Source organism: Suncus etruscus, chromosome 1, assembly GCF_024139225.1.
Source record: "Suncus etruscus isolate mSunEtr1 chromosome 1, mSunEtr1.pri.cur, whole genome shotgun sequence".
Lineage (NCBI taxonomy): Eukaryota > Metazoa > Chordata > Mammalia > Eulipotyphla > Soricidae > Suncus > Suncus etruscus.
The window spans coordinates 206728495-206745408 of NC_064848.1; the positions used below are offsets into that span (position 1 = coordinate 206728495).

A 16914-nucleotide genomic window follows, 5' to 3' on the forward strand; every position below is an offset into this window, starting at 1 on the left:
AGCCAGAGAGGAGCAAGAGGCGAGGGCAACCACCTTGGCAGCCACCAGAGAGGCAGGGTGGCAAGGTGAGGAGAAGAGATACAGCTTTGGGCGTGACTCCGGTGCTCCTGATCCAAAGCCTTCCCTGCCTGCACTGAGATGGAATCAGTGCTCATGAGAGTCTCTCCCATGCAGTCTCTAGGGATGGGACCCACTGCTGGGCAGGTCACAGGGACCCAAACTGTACCTACCCCATCTGTTCTCACGGGAAACCAGGAGAGCGGTGCTCAGGGCCTGGTGGTTCCATCCAGAGCAGTGGCAGAAGCTCCAGAGGTGGAAGAACTGGGGTTTAATTCCCCAAAGAGGCTCCAGTCAGGAGCTGCCCCTCGGGGCTCAGAGAAGAGCAATCCCACTGGGGCCAGCTAGGGAGACTCCAGGAAAGTGCTCGTCAGACCAGCCTGGGGAAGCCAGGGAAGTGCTGAGGCAGGAGGTCAAGAGCCCCGAGTGACCCCATACTCTCACCTTCCCCGTCCCCATCGTCCACGGGCAGTGAATTTGAGACCTGACTACAGGGGGGAGAGCAATGGCTGTCTGCCTGCTGGGGAGAGGGACTCAGCACTCTGAGGCCCGGGGGTGTTCTACAGGTGGCCCCACTGAAGACCCTGGCAGCCGGGCCCAGCGGACCCTAGACCCACCACGACACCACTCCAGAGTGGCTGGAGTGGTAGCACAGCAGTAGGGCGTTTGCCTTGCACACAGCTGACCCAGGAGGGACACGGGGTTGGATCCCCATCATCTCATATGGTCCCCCGAGCCAGGAGCAATTTCTAAGCGCAGAGCCACGAGGAACCCCTGAGTGCTGCCGGGTGTGGCCAAAACAAACAAACAAAAAACACTCCAGAAACCCCAAATGGTGCCTGAGCCAGAGCAGCTGAGGGTGCGCAGACTTGCGAGAACCTGGGCCCCCTCGTGGGGCCGTACCAGAAACAGGAGACGACTCTATTGGGAAAACAAGCTCTAATTAAATTTACGGGGTCATTGGAGAGGAAATTATTTAATATTCTGAACAGATTTAATATTGCAGAGCGTGGACGGCCTGACAGCCTGATGGCCAAGATGGGTCTGCTCGGGTCTCTGAAGGGGGAGGACCGGGAGGCAGGGAGGGACAAAAGACGGTGGTCCTCTGTAAGAGGAGAACGGACAGGGAACAGAGGGTGCCGGTCCCTAGAAAGAGGCGGGAGGGTGGGGCCAGCCTGCTGTGACCCTGAGACCCTCGGCCCTGTCTGCAGCAGAAGCTCTTGTCCTTCTTGTCTGGGGCCTGAGGACGCGCTGTGCTCTCCTCCTTCTAAGCTCACAGCCATGCTGGGCAAGTTCAATGGCAGGTGGGCCAGATGGGACCAGGTGTCCACTGCCCCCTCCCCTATCTCTTCCTCTTGCCCTTCCCTGGCTCTCCCCTCTCCATCCCAACCCCCTCACCGCTGTCCAAGCTCAGTCATTCTTTTTTGTTTTGTTTCGTTTTGAGTCACATCAGCAGCACTTAGGGCTTCCTCCTGGCTCTATGCTCAGAAATGACCCCCGGCAGGCTCGGGGGACCATATGGGATGCCGGGATTCAAACCAGCGTCCTTCTGCATGCAAGGCAAATGGCTTACTGCTGTGTATCTCTCCGGCCCCCCAGTCATTCTTTTTTTTTGGGGGGGACCACACCCGGTGATACTCAGGGGTTACTCCTGGCTTTGAGCTTTGCACTTTGCACTCAAATCGCTCCTGGCTTGGGGGACCATATGGGACGCCAGGGGATTGAACCGCAGTCCGTTCTAGGTCAGTGCATGCAAGGCAAATGCCTTACCGCTTTGCCACCACTCCAGCCCCCAGTCATTCTTTTCTTTTTGGGGAGGGGGAGGGCTTGAGTCAACACCCGCCAGCGCTCAGGAGTTACTCCTGGCTCTGTGCTTAGAAATCGCTCCTGGCAGGCTCAGGGGACTACATGGGATGCCCGGAATCAAACTGGGGTCCATGTTGGGTTGGATGCATGTAAGGCAAATGTCCTACTGTTGTGCTATTGCTCAGGTACCAGTCATTCATTCTTTTTCTTTTTTTTTTTTTTTTGGTTTTTGGGCCACACCCGGTAACGCTCAGGGGTTACTCCTGGCTATGCGCTCAGAAGTTGCTCCTGGCTTGGGGGACCATATGGGACACCGGGGGATCGAACCGCGGTCCGTCCAAGGCTAGCGCAGGCAAGGCAGGCGCACCTTACCTTTAGCGCCACCGCCCGGCCCCCAGTCATTCATTCTTATTCTCAGACTCTAGGCCCCATGGGGGTGTCAGTGTGCAGGACACTTGTCCCTGTCCTGTGCTGTGAGGAGGAGACAGAAACTGCCACAGGCCCAGCTCAAGGAACCAAAAATGAAGCATCACCCAGGGGGACCTAGGGGGGCCCACTCTGTTCCCACACCACTGCCAAGTCCGAGTGGGCGTTGCTGCTGCTTCTGCCAGACGCAGGTAACTGTTCCAAAGCCTCCACACCGCCCTGTAACTAGGCTGTAGCAGCTGAACCCCATGGTGCCCTGGGACCTTTTATCAAGCCCCAGTTCCAGCTGTGCCTGGCAGTGCCAGGTGTGAAGGCTGGGCACTAACTTCCAGGGCCTGAGCCTCCCGGGGCCGCTCGCCCTTCACAGGTCTCAGGGTTGTTCGGAGAGGCCAGATCTCCCCCACTACCCTCACCCAGCTTCTTATCAGCTCCCAAAGTGCTCCTGGCAACGTGAGAATGTTCCTGAGATGGGAGTCAAACATTAGCGCAGTGGGGAGTACAGTGCCTTGTACTGAACTGACCCGGGTTCAATCCCAGCATCCTTGAACAGCGCCAGGAGTAAACCAAGCACTGCCAGATGTGGCCCCAAACCAAAACTATAAAAGAAAAGAAAGTCATCTTTTGGGACTGAGTGCATTGTGAGCGGGAGGTGGCTAGGCCGGGGGCCTGCCCCTCACCTGCACACCGTCCCCCTTGCCTACTCGCTAGCTAGGCGGGACCAGGCGGGGTGGCAATGGCAGAGCACAGGCAGCACAGTTCCTTCTCCTCCTCACAGATTTATCCATCGTCTTGTTCTTGGATAGAAGATCCTGCATCTGGTGCGGAGTTGGGAAGGACGATATGGCCCGAGCACCAGAGCCAGTAACGAGCCCTGAGCACCGAGTTAGGAGTAAACCCAAGCACTGAGCAAGAGTCATCACGGAGCACTTCGCAGGAGTCAGCCCCAAGCTCCGCCTGCCGCAGATGGCTCCTTCAGCCTCTGCCACCTGGATCTGACACCAACAGGGAGGCCAGGGCTCCTGGCAGTGAGCCGAAGGAATAAAACCAATAAAACCGGATCCTTCTGGGGCCTGGGACCCCCCCGCCCAGCACCCTGGTGAGCAGGAGAGACAAAGAGATAGAAGAGATGAAGAGTCAGGAGAGATGCCGGCCTAGCCCATGCATAGACTTGGCGACCACTGTGAGGCCTCCTGGAAATGGGGAAAGTGCTAGTGGGGGGACTGGGGTACTCAGAACCCCCCCAGGCCCTCCAGCCCCCAGGAGGCTGAAAAGTCACAGGCTGGCAAGCCAGATGGGGGAGACAGGCCAAGGTGAAGGGTGCCGTGGCCCCAACACGCCGTCCTGGGTTCAGCCCCTCATCCTGCTCATGGGTTCAGGGGGCTCTGGGACACGGCGAGCATCCCCACTCACCCCGAACTCAGGAGGAACCTTTGATGTCCCCTAGACCCCAAAACCAAGCAGAACTGCCGTCTGCACTGGACTGCAGGGGCAGGGACCCAGAGCGAGACAAGGCACACAAGGCACTGGAGGGCAGGTAGGGGTGGGAGGCAGGGGATGGCCACCTTGTATACCAGTGAGGTCACACTGACAATCGGCACCCCTGAAAGATCTAATGGGAACAGAGAAGAGCCAGGTGTGGGCAGAGCAGGAAAACCCAAAGGGCTCACCTTTGGGGGCTGAGTGACCCAGAGTGAATGACCCAGAGACTTCCAGGGAGAATCATAGCGGACTCCTAAGGGGAACCACAGCCTTGAGGTGCTCCAAGGGAAGTGCTCAGCCAGGGCATGGGGCACAAACACACCAGCACCAATCAGAACCTCCATCTTTGCCAGAGAGAGCTAAGTGGGGACGGCGCTAGCCTTGACGCGGCCAACCAGGTTCAGTGCCCCCAGTCCCATGGACCCCCCCAGCATCACCAGGAGTGATTTTTGAGCACAGAGCCAGGAATTGTCCCTGAGCACCACCAGATGTGGCCCAAAACTCTCCCCAAAATACTCAGAACCTCCAGCGTCCCCTGGGACCCTCCTTCATCCCTAGTCTGGGCCCCCAGCCACATTCCAAGTCACTGCCAGCCAGTGAAGCTGGACAGGGCCAGACCAGAGGGAGACCCCAGGGAAGTCAGAGTGCACAGGTGAGCCTGGCCGTGCCCTTCTGCAGGGCCCCCCTCAGAGCCAGTTCCAATCCTGGGACCCTCGTGAGCTGGAGGGTAAGGGTGAGAAACCAGCGCTTCTCCGCACCGCAGGGCACAGCAGTCACTGCTGCCTTGGGCCCCGCCAGGCCTGGGGAGGGTAGGCAGAGGGATAAGTGGGTATTCCCAGCTACACTCACCCCAACACCTGCCCTCTGGGTCTGTGGCTGGACGGCGCCACCTGGTGGAAGGTCCCGGGACCACAACGGTGTGGCAGCAGAGGTGGGCTCAGCCTAGGTGCCCACAGAGCCCGTATGGGCTCTCCCTGGGTCAGGCCAGGGGCACAGACGGGAAGTCTCCAAGCAACAACTCAGAGAGGGGCAATGGGGGAAGCAACCAGCACCTCAAATACGCCTTGTTTGAAGTTTTTCTTCTGTTTGCTTTTGTTTTGGGGGACCATACCTGGGGACGTTCAGAGCACCCCCCCTCCCAGGGCTCTGCACTCAGGGATCAGTCTTGGCAGCTCTGGGGTTCGAACCTGGGTCAGCCACGTGCAACGTAAACGCCCTCCTCACTGTGCTGTCATTCAGGCCCAACAACTCTGCTTTTGGAAAAGTCAGATTAGAAGTGAATCCAGGTGCTGGAGAGAGAGAGCACAGCAGGGAGGGTCCCCCAAACCTACCAGGGGTGATTCCTGAGCACAGAGTCAGGAGGAACCCTTGAGCCCTGTCAGTGGTGCCCCCCAAAAAGGAAGTGAATCAAGGCAAGACAGTCAGGCCCAGAGCAGAATTTTGTATGTAAAGGAGCGATAACACAGCAGTAAGGTGTTTGAGGTCAACACAGGACGGACCCCTGTTCAAATCCCAGCATCCCATATGGTCCCCCGAGCCTGCCAGGAGCGATTTCTAAGTGCAGAGCCAGGAGTAACTCCTGATGCCACTGCCAAGTATGAACCAACCCGCCCCCCAAAGAAAAGAATTTTGTATGTATGATCCAAAAACTTCAGGGTCCCTGAACACCACTAGGTGTGGTCACATGTTCTCTCTCTCTCTCTCTCTCTCTCTCTCTCTCTCTCTCTCTCTCTCTCTCTCTCTCTAACACACACCTGTGCACACACACTGGAATTCCCCTCTCTGTTTTCTTTCATTTTTTTTTTATCTTTTTCATCTCCTCCTGTCCCTGTTTATGTTGCTTTAGTGACAGGGTTGGGCCCCCTCCTCTTGCCTCACCCCTGCCACCGTCCCCACCCCGTGAACCCCAAGTCCCCTAATCTGCAAATAGCTGGGCATGCCCAGAGGCGCTTTCTGGGGTGCAGTGACTCAGGGCTCGCCACCCCCTGAGAGGGGCTGTGCCTGGGGAAAGGGCACTCTGGGTGGGGTCGGAATGGGGAGTCCTCAGGCATCTGTAATCTGTGAAGAGACAGGGTTTCTTTGATACGGGGTGTCCTGATAACGGGAATCTTGATATGGAGTGGCCCTGATATGGGGGTGTCCTGATACGGGATTCCTGATACAGGATTCCTGATATGTGGTGTCCCTGGTCCAGGGCATCTCTTATCTCTTCAGGAACCTGATCAGCATCTTTCGCTGAGGCACCCAGCAGCTGTCCCCAGCACACCCCACCTAGTGCCCTTCCCCTTCCCCACACTGTTCCCCCTTCCCCCAAGGCCTTTCCACCTTCTCTTTGGGGTTTGGTTTGGTTTTGGCTTGACATTTGGGTCGGGCTGGAGAGATAGCATGGAGGTAAGGCATTTGCCTTGCATGCAGAAGGACGGTGGTTCAAATCCCGGCGTCCCATATGGTCCCTTGAGCCTGCCAGGAGCGATTTCTGAGCATAGAGCCAGGAGGAACCCCTGAGCACTGCTGGTGTGACCCAAAAACCACACCGGCAATACTCCGGGGTTCCTCCTGGCTCTGTGCTCAGGAATCACTCCTGACAGTCTCGGAGGACCCTGTGGGAGGCCAGGGATCAAAACCGACTCTGCTGCATGCAAGGCAAACGCCCTTCCCACTGTGCTCTCTCTCCAGCCTTTCCTCACCACTCCCTGGGAGGGCTCAGGGTTGAGTCTCACATTGAGGTTCCCCTCATACACCCTATCTGTCTCTTCCTTGCTCTGTGCCTTGAGGGTTCCTGGCCTCACCCCGACTACAAACACCCCACAGCTGGCACAACCTGAGCCTCTGAGCTGAGTCGTGGCCTTGGACACCCACACTTGAGTGGAGCTCTGCAACCCCCGGCATCTCCAGGCCCTGGGCCCCTGCCCCTGCCATTCCCCAGACACCCTAACTCTCCTGCCGGGGTGCTGGTGCATCATTGTGAAAAATGCCCTGCCCCTCCCCCATTATTGGGCCCAGCCCAGAGCTCCAGTGACCCTGGGGACAGGGCGATCAGGACATGGCGGGGACAGCTGTGAGCCTGCAAGGCCTGTGTCCAGGGACACAGTTGCAGCCACATGGGGGAAGACATCACTTTTCCACCACAGCCCCCTGGGCCATCTCGGGGCTCTCACCCACAGGGTTTAGCTAGGGACACAGCCCGGGACACCGCCCAAGGCCCCTATGCTGGGTCCCAGGTCACCCACCTGCCTTCTCGGCCTCCCCAAACAGCTGCCAGCTCTGCCCTCCTCCAGGGGCGCCTGAAGAGCCAATGTGGGCCTGAGGTGGGGCAGGGGAGGAAGGGGAGAAGGAAGAGAGAGGGAGCACGGGCTTCCAGGAACTATACTCCCCCAGTGCCCCTAATGTCTCCATCTTTCTTACCTGCAGCCCCACCTAAAACAAAGTATTTGCCGGAACACCCAAGGACGCCCTCAGACCCCAGGTGGGGGTCCTCAGCCACCTAACTCAGTCGTCCCATCATGTGGAATTGCACCTGCCCCCAGACTCAAGAGGACACCCTACTTTTGCTGCAAACCAGGGGGTACACGCACAAGATACAGGCACACACAGATGCTCACACAAAATAAAGGCGTACACATTGTGCCTACTCACATAACAGACACCATGCTCCTGCTCACATCTCTGCACATGCTCACAAACACACTCATGAACAGACACACATGCATGTACACACAGGTATGAGCACACCAAATAGACGCACAAGTGTCCTACAGAATGCATGCACCATGCGCTGCAAAATGCACACCCCTGCACGCATGTGTGCACAGAATATACATGCATGTACCACACATGGGTTTCTTGCACATGTGGTCATATGCATGATCATACTTGTCACCCCTTGTCTACTGAGGGTGGAGCCCCGCAGCCCCCAGACTCTCCCAGCCCCCTCAGCACTAACCCTGGGGGAACCCACCGCGCCCCACACCTCCAAGGCCAGGGGACCACAGAGGGAGCAGGGAGGAGGTGGGGCCCTGTGGGGCACAGTTGCCAGCAGGAAGAGCCACAGGTGTGCCTGGGCGGGTGGCGAAGGTCAACCCCAAGATGCATCCAGGTCCAGCCGCTTCTTGGAACCGCCCCAGAGCTAATCAGGACGAAAACAGCAGATAAACACCCCAGGGTCCAACCAAGTGCTCCTCACCACCCAGTCAAAGGCTCATCCTGCTCCCGGAAGGCGCCTCCAGGGCCACACCCGGACAGGCCTGCCCTGGCTGCATCCCCTCAGCGTCTGCTGAGAAACGGGGCTTCTGGGTCATGATTTGTTTGAGGCCTCACCTGGCAGTGAGGTTCTGTGTTCAGAAACCACTCGTGGTAGAGATTGGGATGCTATTTGGTTCCGGGTTCGAACCCGGGCCAGCACCTCCCCCTGTGCTATCCTCTGGCCCCTCCCAGTTTCTATTTGCAAAGGGTTGGCCTCACCCCAAAGTCCGGACGGTTGAACTCACGACGCCCCTCAAAGTTGGATCTTCCAGCAGGACCATGGGGGCCAGGACATATTCACGGGGGAACACAGCCTCCCTGACACAGGGTCTGATCCCCAAAAAGATAAGACCTCAAATCCCCCCACTGCCTTCTCTGCACTGGTCACAGTCCCAGGTGCTGGGATCAAGACTCAACACACGCTCTTGCTTTCCAGAAGCTTCTAGTCCCTCACTGACCTGAAGGCCAACAGGCAAGAGAGCAGGGGACACACAGGGACAAGAGGTACATCACAAAAACACACAGGGACACATAGGGACATCACAGGGCTTCTCTCCCAAGGAGGCTCTGAAATATGCTGTGAACTTCCTGAGACAACCCCAGTCCCTCCACAATGGCCCGGGGGTCCCCACACTGGAGGAAAGAAACCAGGTAACTCCCAACCAGTCCAAGTCCCCGAGGTGTCTGGCACATTCTCTTCCCACCAACCCACCCCCGCCCGTGCAATTCAGATAAACCAGCAGAACAGGGTGACCAGTGACCCTAGTGTAAGCCACATGCTTAGGGTTATATTTCTTTGCTTTTTTTTTTTTTTTTTTTTTTTGTTTTGGTTTTCTTGGGTCACACCCGGCAGATTTATGCTCAGAAATCGCTTCTGGCAGGGTCAAGGACCATATGGGATGCCAGGATTCGAACCACTGACCTTCTTCATGAAAGGCAAATGCCTTACCACCATGCTATCTCTCCGGTAAAATCAGTTTTCTTTTTTTTTTTTTTTTTTTTTTGGTTTTTTTGGGCCACACCCTGTGACGCTCAGGGGTTACTCCTGGCTATGCGCTCAGAAGTTGCTCCTGGCTTCTTGGGGGACCATATGGGACGCCGGGGGATCGAACCGCGGTCCGTCCTAGGTAGCGCAGGCAAAGCAGGCACCTTACCTCCAGCGCCACCGCCCGGCCCCAAGCCACATGCTTAGGACAGTGTCACAACTGTGTGGCTGGGAGGGTCCTTTGCAAGCTGCCCCCGAAGCACACCAAACCCAGCATCCCCCGCTGAGAGTGCAGGGCCAAAGCATGGGGGTCCCTCCTGCAGTCAGAGGAGCCCCAAAGGTGAGAAGGCCCCCGTGATATCCAAGCAAGAGCCCAAGTGCTGGGTTGGGAGCCCCACATGCAGAAGGCCAGAAACAGCTCTTTGCCTCAGTTTCCCCACTGGTTGGGGTGGGGCTGTCTGGGTTAGGTTGGGAGCATGCCCAGGGCTGGGACATGACACTGCACCCAGCCCCTGGAATTAGGGTTGAGCAAGGTGACCCAGGCACAAAGCAGGGATCATGGGACACTCCAGAACAGGGGCTCAGCAGGACACCAGCAGGGAGAGGCCAGTGTCCATGGTGGGACCGGAGAGAGAAGCATGAGTGGGCAGGGGCCTACACCGCCCCGCCCCTGGAGGCAGATCACCCCAGTCCAGGCTTAGAGCAGGAGGGGCAGCGAGGCAGAGTACCGGAGACAAGCCAGGATGTACTTTTCACTCTTCACTCTTCACCCTTCACCTTTCACCTTTACCTTCACCCTTCACCTTTCATTTTTTGCCTTCATCCTGCCCAGACGATGGTCCTTCCTGCTACATCCTGATAAATGCAATCTTTCCCCCAACCCACACCCCCTGCCATCACAAAACAGCCACCCCAACTCCTAAGCACCTCTTCACGGAAAGGGCACCCCTGCCTGGCCACCCCCTGCCTGGGCGCCTTGCTGCCCACTTCCTGTGACCTCCCCCCATCTGCCAACATACCAGCATCTTCAGGAAGCCCTCCAGCCTGCCCCCAGCACCCTCTCCTAAGGTACACAGTGCCTTCGGTCACACAGTGACTGAACCCCCTTTTCATGCACCCTGGTCCCTCCTAGCGGGCCCTGCATGGGCCTGTCTCCGTTCTCATTCTCCTGCTGTTTGGCCATCTGGGATCTCCCCACGAGGCTCCCAGGCACCTGAGCAGAGAGAACCCAGGTCACAGAAACTACAACCACAGGGCAAGGGAGGCTGCTGTGATGGGGTGGGGTGCAGGGGGCTCCCCACAAAGGGGTGCGCTGGTGCCAAGTGTCACCCAAGATCATCCTGACAGGATTCCAGCCGCCATCAGATCTGCAGAACACCTCCATCAGACATGAGTCTCCCCATCAGACCTGCCAGCCTCTCCCATCAGACACATTGGCCATTCCCATCAACAAGCTGACTCCAGAACATTCCAGTGTGACTGTGGTTCATAGGCACCGCCTCATGGTACCTATCTCTGTCCTCACTCTCTGAGGGACCCTAGGAGGGGTCCCTGTCCTCCCACAGTCCCCAAAGCCTATGCCATGAGGCTAGAGAGGAGCACTGCCCAGGGCCTGGATGCCACCTATGGGCCTGCCCTGCCCGGACCCGCCCTGCCAAGGGACAGGTGTCTATGGGCAAGGCAGGGTGTGGGTCGGGCACTGCAGGATATAAGAAGCGGGTGGAGAGCAGAGTGCAGCGCCCAGTGCCCGCGAGCGGACAGCCTGCAACCGAGACTTGGCACCGCACGGAGCCACCATGGACACCAGGGCCATGCTGGTGGGGCTGGTGCTGGCCATGTTGCCCACTCCCGGGCTTGGGGCTCCGGTAGAATCAGACACTCTGCAGAGCCCCCGGAACAAGCTGCTGCTTGTGTCCTTCGACGGCTTCCGCTGGGACTATGACCAAGACGTGAACACACCGAACCTGGACACCATGGTCCGTGAGGGCGTAAAGGCACGCCACATGACGCCTCCCTTCGTCACCATGACCAGCCCCTGCCACTTCACCCTGGTCACCGGTGAGAACATCTGGCGCATTGGAGTCCCAGATGGGGGTCCCGAGCACAGGCAGGGCCTGGCCAGGGAGGGGTGCCGGGACTGGGCGGCCCTGAGGGCACCCAGGGCCGTCCTGCAAAGTCTCAACAGTGCCAGGACAGGCCCAAGCAGCAGGTGGGGCCTTGCACGCAGCCAGCCCAGGTTCAGAGCCCAGGATCCCACATGCCCAGGACAGATCCCTGAGCACAGCCAGGTGTGGCCCCCAGAGCCCCCAAATACCTCAGAATCAGAATCAGAGGTCAGTGCCAGTGCCTGGAGACCAGCGTCCAACTGGTCACAGGAGCATCCACACTGGGTCCCGCCCCTGCGCTGGCCCTGCTCCCCCACTCCCCTGCATCTGCTCTGTACCCCTGCCCACCAACCTCAAGCTCTGGCCAGTGGAGTGAGACCCCCATGCCCTGGAGAGACCCCAGACTTCCAGATAACACACCATTTGTGATTGTTGATGGTCTCTGTTTGTTTGGGTTCTTTGAGCTCAGGAATCACCTTATTCCTGGCTCGGTTCTCAGGGGTCAGTCCTGGCGGGCCGAGGGGGACCCTAGGGGATGCTGGGGAGAATGGAATCCGGGTCAGCAGCGTGCAAGGCAGAGGCACCTCCATGCTGTGCTACGGCTCCCCCCTCTTAGTGGTCCAGGACTTTGGGGACCTTCTCAGTGTCAACAGATCCCCCTCACACACAGCCAGGGAACCTACATGACAGACAAGGAGCTGGCCTGGTGGCTGGGACCCCTCCACCTTTCTGCCCCAATCTAGGGGTCCCCTCCCAGGCTGAGGGGTGTGTGCATGTGCCGGGGCGTGGCTCAGCATCCCCTGCCCGCAGGCAAGTACATCGAGAACCACGGGGTGGTCCACAACATGTTCTACAACCTCAGCAACCGCGTGAAACTGCCGTACCACCCGACGCTGAGCAAGGGCAGCTGGTGGGACAACGGGAGTATCCCCATCTGGATCACCGCACAGCGCCAGGTGCCCGCCAGCCCACATGTGGCACTCCGTGAAGGGGAAGTGGGGAGGGGAGGGAGGTGTGGGCTCCAGGGGTGGTTCTTAGCAGCTGGTAAATGTGGGTTTCTGGGTGAGCCCAGAACAAACTTCAGAGGGGCCCCTCAGTCCTACAATACCCCGCAGCCCCGGGCATCCCCCACTCATGGGCACAAAGCCAGTCTGAGAACTTGGCATCTGTACTGCCAGGCCTAAAGAAAGACACAAGGCTGGTGGGTGGTGCGGGGACAGGGGAACCCGGCACTGGGATCCTGGGTGGCATGGAGTGGCAGGGGACCCCCTGCTGTGGGTCCCAGAAGCCCAGGAGCTGGGAGAACTGTGAATCCAGCAAGGGAGGAATAAGTAGACACAGGGCAGACCCCTCACTGACCGGCTGGCCCACGCCGCCTCCCACAGGGCTTGAAGACCGGCTCCTTCTTCTTCCCTGGCGGCAACGTCACCTACCAGGGCGAGGCGGTGACGCAGAGCCGGAGGGAGGGCATCGCCCATAACTACAAGGACGAGAAGGAGTGGAGAGCCAACATCGAGACGGTGCTCGGCTGGTTCACGCGCGACGGCCTCGACCTGGTCACCCTCTACTTCGGGGAGCCCGACTCCACCGGCCACAAGTTCGGGCCGGACTCGGAGGAGCGGAAGAAGATGGTGGAACAGGTGGACCGCACGGTGGGCTACCTGCGTTCGCGCATCCTCGAGGAAGGCCTGGAGTCTCGCCTCAATCTCATCATCACGTCGGACCATGGCATGAACAAGGTCAACAAGAAGGCGCCCGACCTGGTGGAGTTCCACAAGTTCGCCAACTTCAGCTTCTCCGACATCTACTTCGAGCTCCTGGACTACGGCCCCAACGGGATGCTGTACCCCAAGGAGGGGCGGCTGGACAAGGTGTACGAGGTGCTCAAGAAGGCCCACCCCAGGCTGCACGTGTACAAGAAGGAGGATTTCCCCAAGGATCTGCACTACGCCGGCCACTCCCGGATCACGCCGCTGGTCATGTACAGCGACCCTGGCTACGTCATCCATGGGGTGAGAGGCTGGGCCGAGCCGGGGGGCCTGCCCACGTCCCTGGAAGGGATGTCCAGAGCACCCCTAATTTCCACCAGCCTTCCATATAGAGGGACGACCCATCCTGTGCAAAGGGTGTGTGTGTGTGTGTGTGTGTGTGTGTGTGTGTGTGTGTGTGTGCGCGCGCGCGCGCGCGCATGCATGAGAGTGCACTCGTGGGTCTGTTTGCATGCATGTCGGTCTGGGTGCATCGGATAACATGCACATGTGTGTATCATGAGCAGGGGGATCTGGGGGAGGGCCAGGACTCAGTCATCAGAGACCAGAGGGGTTGAGGAGCAGAAGGGGGGCAGAGTAGGGCTGCAGAGTTGAGGGACGGAGGGTGTAGGGTCAAGGTATAGAGTCCAGGTGATAGTGTTGGGGTGCAGAGTTGCAGCATAGAATCGGGGTGCTGAGGATGCAAAGTCAGTGCAGAGTCAGGATAAAGAGTAAGGCTACAAAGTCGGGTGCTGGGGTGCAGAGTCAAGGTGCTGAATGTGTAGTGTTGGGGGACAGAGACAGGACGTCGTGTTGGGAGGCAGTTCAGGGTTAGTACTGAGGTGCAGTCAGGGTGTAGCATTGGGGTCCAGAGTTGAGGATTAGAGTTGGAGCATAACCTCAGAGTAGAGGTTCTAGGGTGCTGAGAATTCAGAGTTGGGGCAGTTAGGATATAGGCTGAGGTGCAGAGGGCTCAGAATCGGGGTGCAGGCATGTGCAACGCACATGGGGCCCTCCCCACTCCGGGTCTCAGGTTCCACGGGGTCTTTGACCAACTCTTTGGGCTCTGACTCGAGAAGCACAGTCTCTGAGTGGCAGCTGAGGGTTTGCTCCCCTCAAGATGAGCGTCTCCCACAGAGAATCAACGTGCAGAACAACAACGGGGAGCATGGCTTCCGCAACGACGTCCAGGACATGAAGACCATCTTCCGGGCCGTGGGGCCCAACTTCCAGCGGGGCCTGGAGGTGGAGCCCTTCGAGAGCGTCCATGTCTACGCACTCATGTGCCAGCTACTGGGCATCCAGCCTGAGCCCCACGACGGGGACCTGGCCACGCTGCTGCCCCTGCTGCGAGACGGTGAGTGGTCGGGCCACCCTGAGGGCGTGAGGAGGTCACAGATGGGGGGGTGAGGCCGGGCCAGGACTCAACTGGGTGGGTGGAAGAGGAGGCTGGTGCAGGGGGGATGGGGACAAAAGGACAAGGATGGGTTAAGGGACAGGGACAGGGGACAGAGAGGGCGAGACGGGATGGAGTCAGGGGCCAGATACCCCCCTTACAGCCCTGCCTTTCCAGGGTCCGGCCTCCCGCCCAGAGGCCCTGCCCTGCTGCTGGTGACTCTGCTGGTGGCCCTGTTCCTCCTCGTCCAAGTGGCCATGTGATACCCATTCCAGGTCAGCAGCTGAATAGTGTGGGAACAGGGGACCCTCCATCCCAATTCCAGACCCCTGCAGAGCAGGGGCAGAGCAGGGGGGTCCTCAGAAGTAGGCACAGTCTCTACTCTCCTGGGTGGGCTTCGGGCAGGATGGGGGAAGGGGGACACTGAGGCACTCAGGCACTCCCTGACCCTCCCTTCTCCCTTCTCACAGTCCCCCAGTGGACCTGATGGCCTGTTCCCACAGGCCTCACCACTCCTGCACCCCTGCAACAAAGCACCTTCCCGGCAACCACAAACAAGCCAAAAGTTCTGTCCCAGCACTGCCCACAACAAACCCCACCCAGAGTCTCAGAACAGGGCGACCGCCATGCAGCCCTGGCACCCCGGAGGAATAAGTGACAGCCAGGGAGCTGCTCCCCCTTTCATCCCTGCCTGGGCTCTGTCTTGTGGGGTCCTGGCTCTCCAGCACCACAGAAACAAAGAAGCAAAGGGCAGGCCGGAGCCCAGATTGGGGGCCTACAGGAGTCCTGGGGGCCTGTCAGGATGCGTGTACTGGGGGCTGCTCCCCAAAGCTCTGAAGCCTTGCACAGACCCAAGTTGCGTCCTTTGCCATCTGTTTCTGCGACGGATGCGTGTTCCCTCCGGCGGCCTGGAGGACATGCTGAAAACACAGCCACGGTGGTCCCTTCAGGCACAGAGATGTGGAAAGGATGAAAAGACGCTATAAGCGGCTGGAGCCATAGCACAGCGGAGAGGGCATTTGCCTTGCATACAGTCAACCTGGATTCGATCCCCAGCATCCCATATTGTTCCCTGTAACTTCACCCTGGATTTAGTTGTAGCTACCTGAGACCCACCCATTTCTGGGAGGGGTCTTGGGATCCAGGTATTATGTGTGACCTTACCTGCAAGACCCTGCCCATTCCTGGGAGGGGTCTTGGAAAAGATAGATAAGCCTTTGAGCCAGGGGATTAGCGGGGTCTGCCCTGCTGGGCTCTCTGGCTATTGGGTCTTTGCCCTTTTGGCCTTTGGCGGGCTCTCCCCTCTGGTCTTTGACCAGCATGGAGGTCAAAGGAAGATGGCTGGATAGATGCAGGGCTAGATAAGAATGGCTGAATGCTTGAAAGGTTATGTTAGAGACTACACATGTGGTGGATAGGGTATGACTAAAGCTGATGCTTCCTGATGCCTGCCTGTGAGTGAGTTCAATACCCGTCGCTTTCCTGGACCCCAGACCCGCCAGTTGATGGGGGATGAAGCCACGTGGCCGGGGCCAAAGGACAAAGGCCTCCATCCACCTCCATCCATCACCATCCAGATCCATCATTAATTATTTGATTCTACAGTTCCCCAAGCCTGCCAGGAGTGAGCCCTTAGAACTGCCTGGTGTGGGTCCCCTACCTGTAAATTATCTGGGCTGTTCAATCCTTTGTTGGGTATTTGTGAATCCAAGAACAGTCCCCAGAATGAGAAATTACTTCCCATCCCCTTGTCCCCTTTCGGGGGGAGACCTTGGTACTATTTATCCGCAGCAAATAATAATCCACACAGACAAGAAGGATAGGGTGTAAAAGATTGGGCAAAGAGAGAGAGCGAGAGAATCCTCTTGCAGCCTGCAGCTTTCGCCAAAGGCCCCCTCTCCCCTGTCCATCAAGCTATTTATTGCCAACTCCACAGCGCCCCCACCTGGAAGGGCTAGGTGGGGCAATAGTCACAGAACAATCCTAAGGAAATATTTTTATAGACGACAATTCCAAGAATAATCTTATGGAAACTTTTTCATATACTACACCTACCCCCCCAAAAAAAAGACCTTAAATGGGCTCTGTAGCCCCTCAGCAAGCTACATCCAAATATCACATCAGGTTGCACTCAGTGGCCTCGCTGGGGTGGGAGGGGCCCACACACACAGATGCACCCCACCTCCTGGTACTTCATCACTCAATTTCTGGTCCTGGGCACTGACTTGGGGCTAACTGATGGGAAGATCTGAGGAATGATTACTACTTCCAGGGCCCCAAGGCAGGACACTGGCACTCTGGGGTGCTGTTATGTGTGAGGGGTCCCCATCGGGAAGCATGGGTCTGCTGGAGCCTCCACTCTGTCAGGATAAATCCAGAGAGTAGGAGGTGAGTGCAGGCTCTGCACGCAGGGGCCCAGGTTCGATCCCCGGCAGGAGTGACCCTCAAACAAACAGACAGACTCAGGGCACTGCAGAGAAAGGGGTGCCCAGGACAGAGTCACTTGGGCTCTCTGGGACAGGAAGCCCCAGACGGTGAGAGGGAAAGGGCTGGAGCAGGGGGACATAGGGCAGGTTTGGGGGACAGTGGGGGGCTGCAGGCTCACAGATGAGTGACCCTCAGGCTCACATGGAAGCCAGATGGGCCGAACTCTAACGGCCAGAGCAGCCT

The 16914-nt window shown here is 58.3% G+C and overlaps 1 protein-coding gene across 1 annotated transcript; it reads left to right on the top strand.

Moving 5' to 3' along the window:
• Window positions 1-10791: 10791 nt before the first annotated feature.
• Window positions 10792-14507, top strand: ENPP7 (ectonucleotide pyrophosphatase/phosphodiesterase 7). The gene is made up of 5 exons (XM_049768656.1): window positions 10792-11053; window positions 11911-12056; window positions 12486-13112; window positions 13986-14205; window positions 14422-14507. The coding sequence occupies exons 1-5, from the start codon at window positions 10792-10794 to the stop codon at window positions 14505-14507; spliced, it is 1341 nt and encodes a 446-aa protein (XP_049624613.1).
• Window positions 14508-16914: the final 2407 nt, after the last annotated feature.

What these genes read in the sequence shown, in the direction of transcription:
- ENPP7 (XM_049768656.1), top strand. Translation starts at nt 10,792, where the DNA reads ATGGACACCAGGGCCATGCTGGTGGGGCTGGTGCTGGCCATGTTGCCC. An exon ending in CCACTTCACCCTGGTCACCG is followed by an intron (nt 11,054 to 11,910) that starts GTGAGAACATCT and finishes CCCTGCCCGCAG; the next exon opens with GCAAGTACATCGAGAACCAC. An exon ending in GGATCACCGCACAGCGCCAG is followed by an intron (nt 12,057 to 12,485) that starts GTGCCCGCCAGC and finishes CGCCTCCCACAG; the next exon opens with GGCTTGAAGACCGGCTCCTT.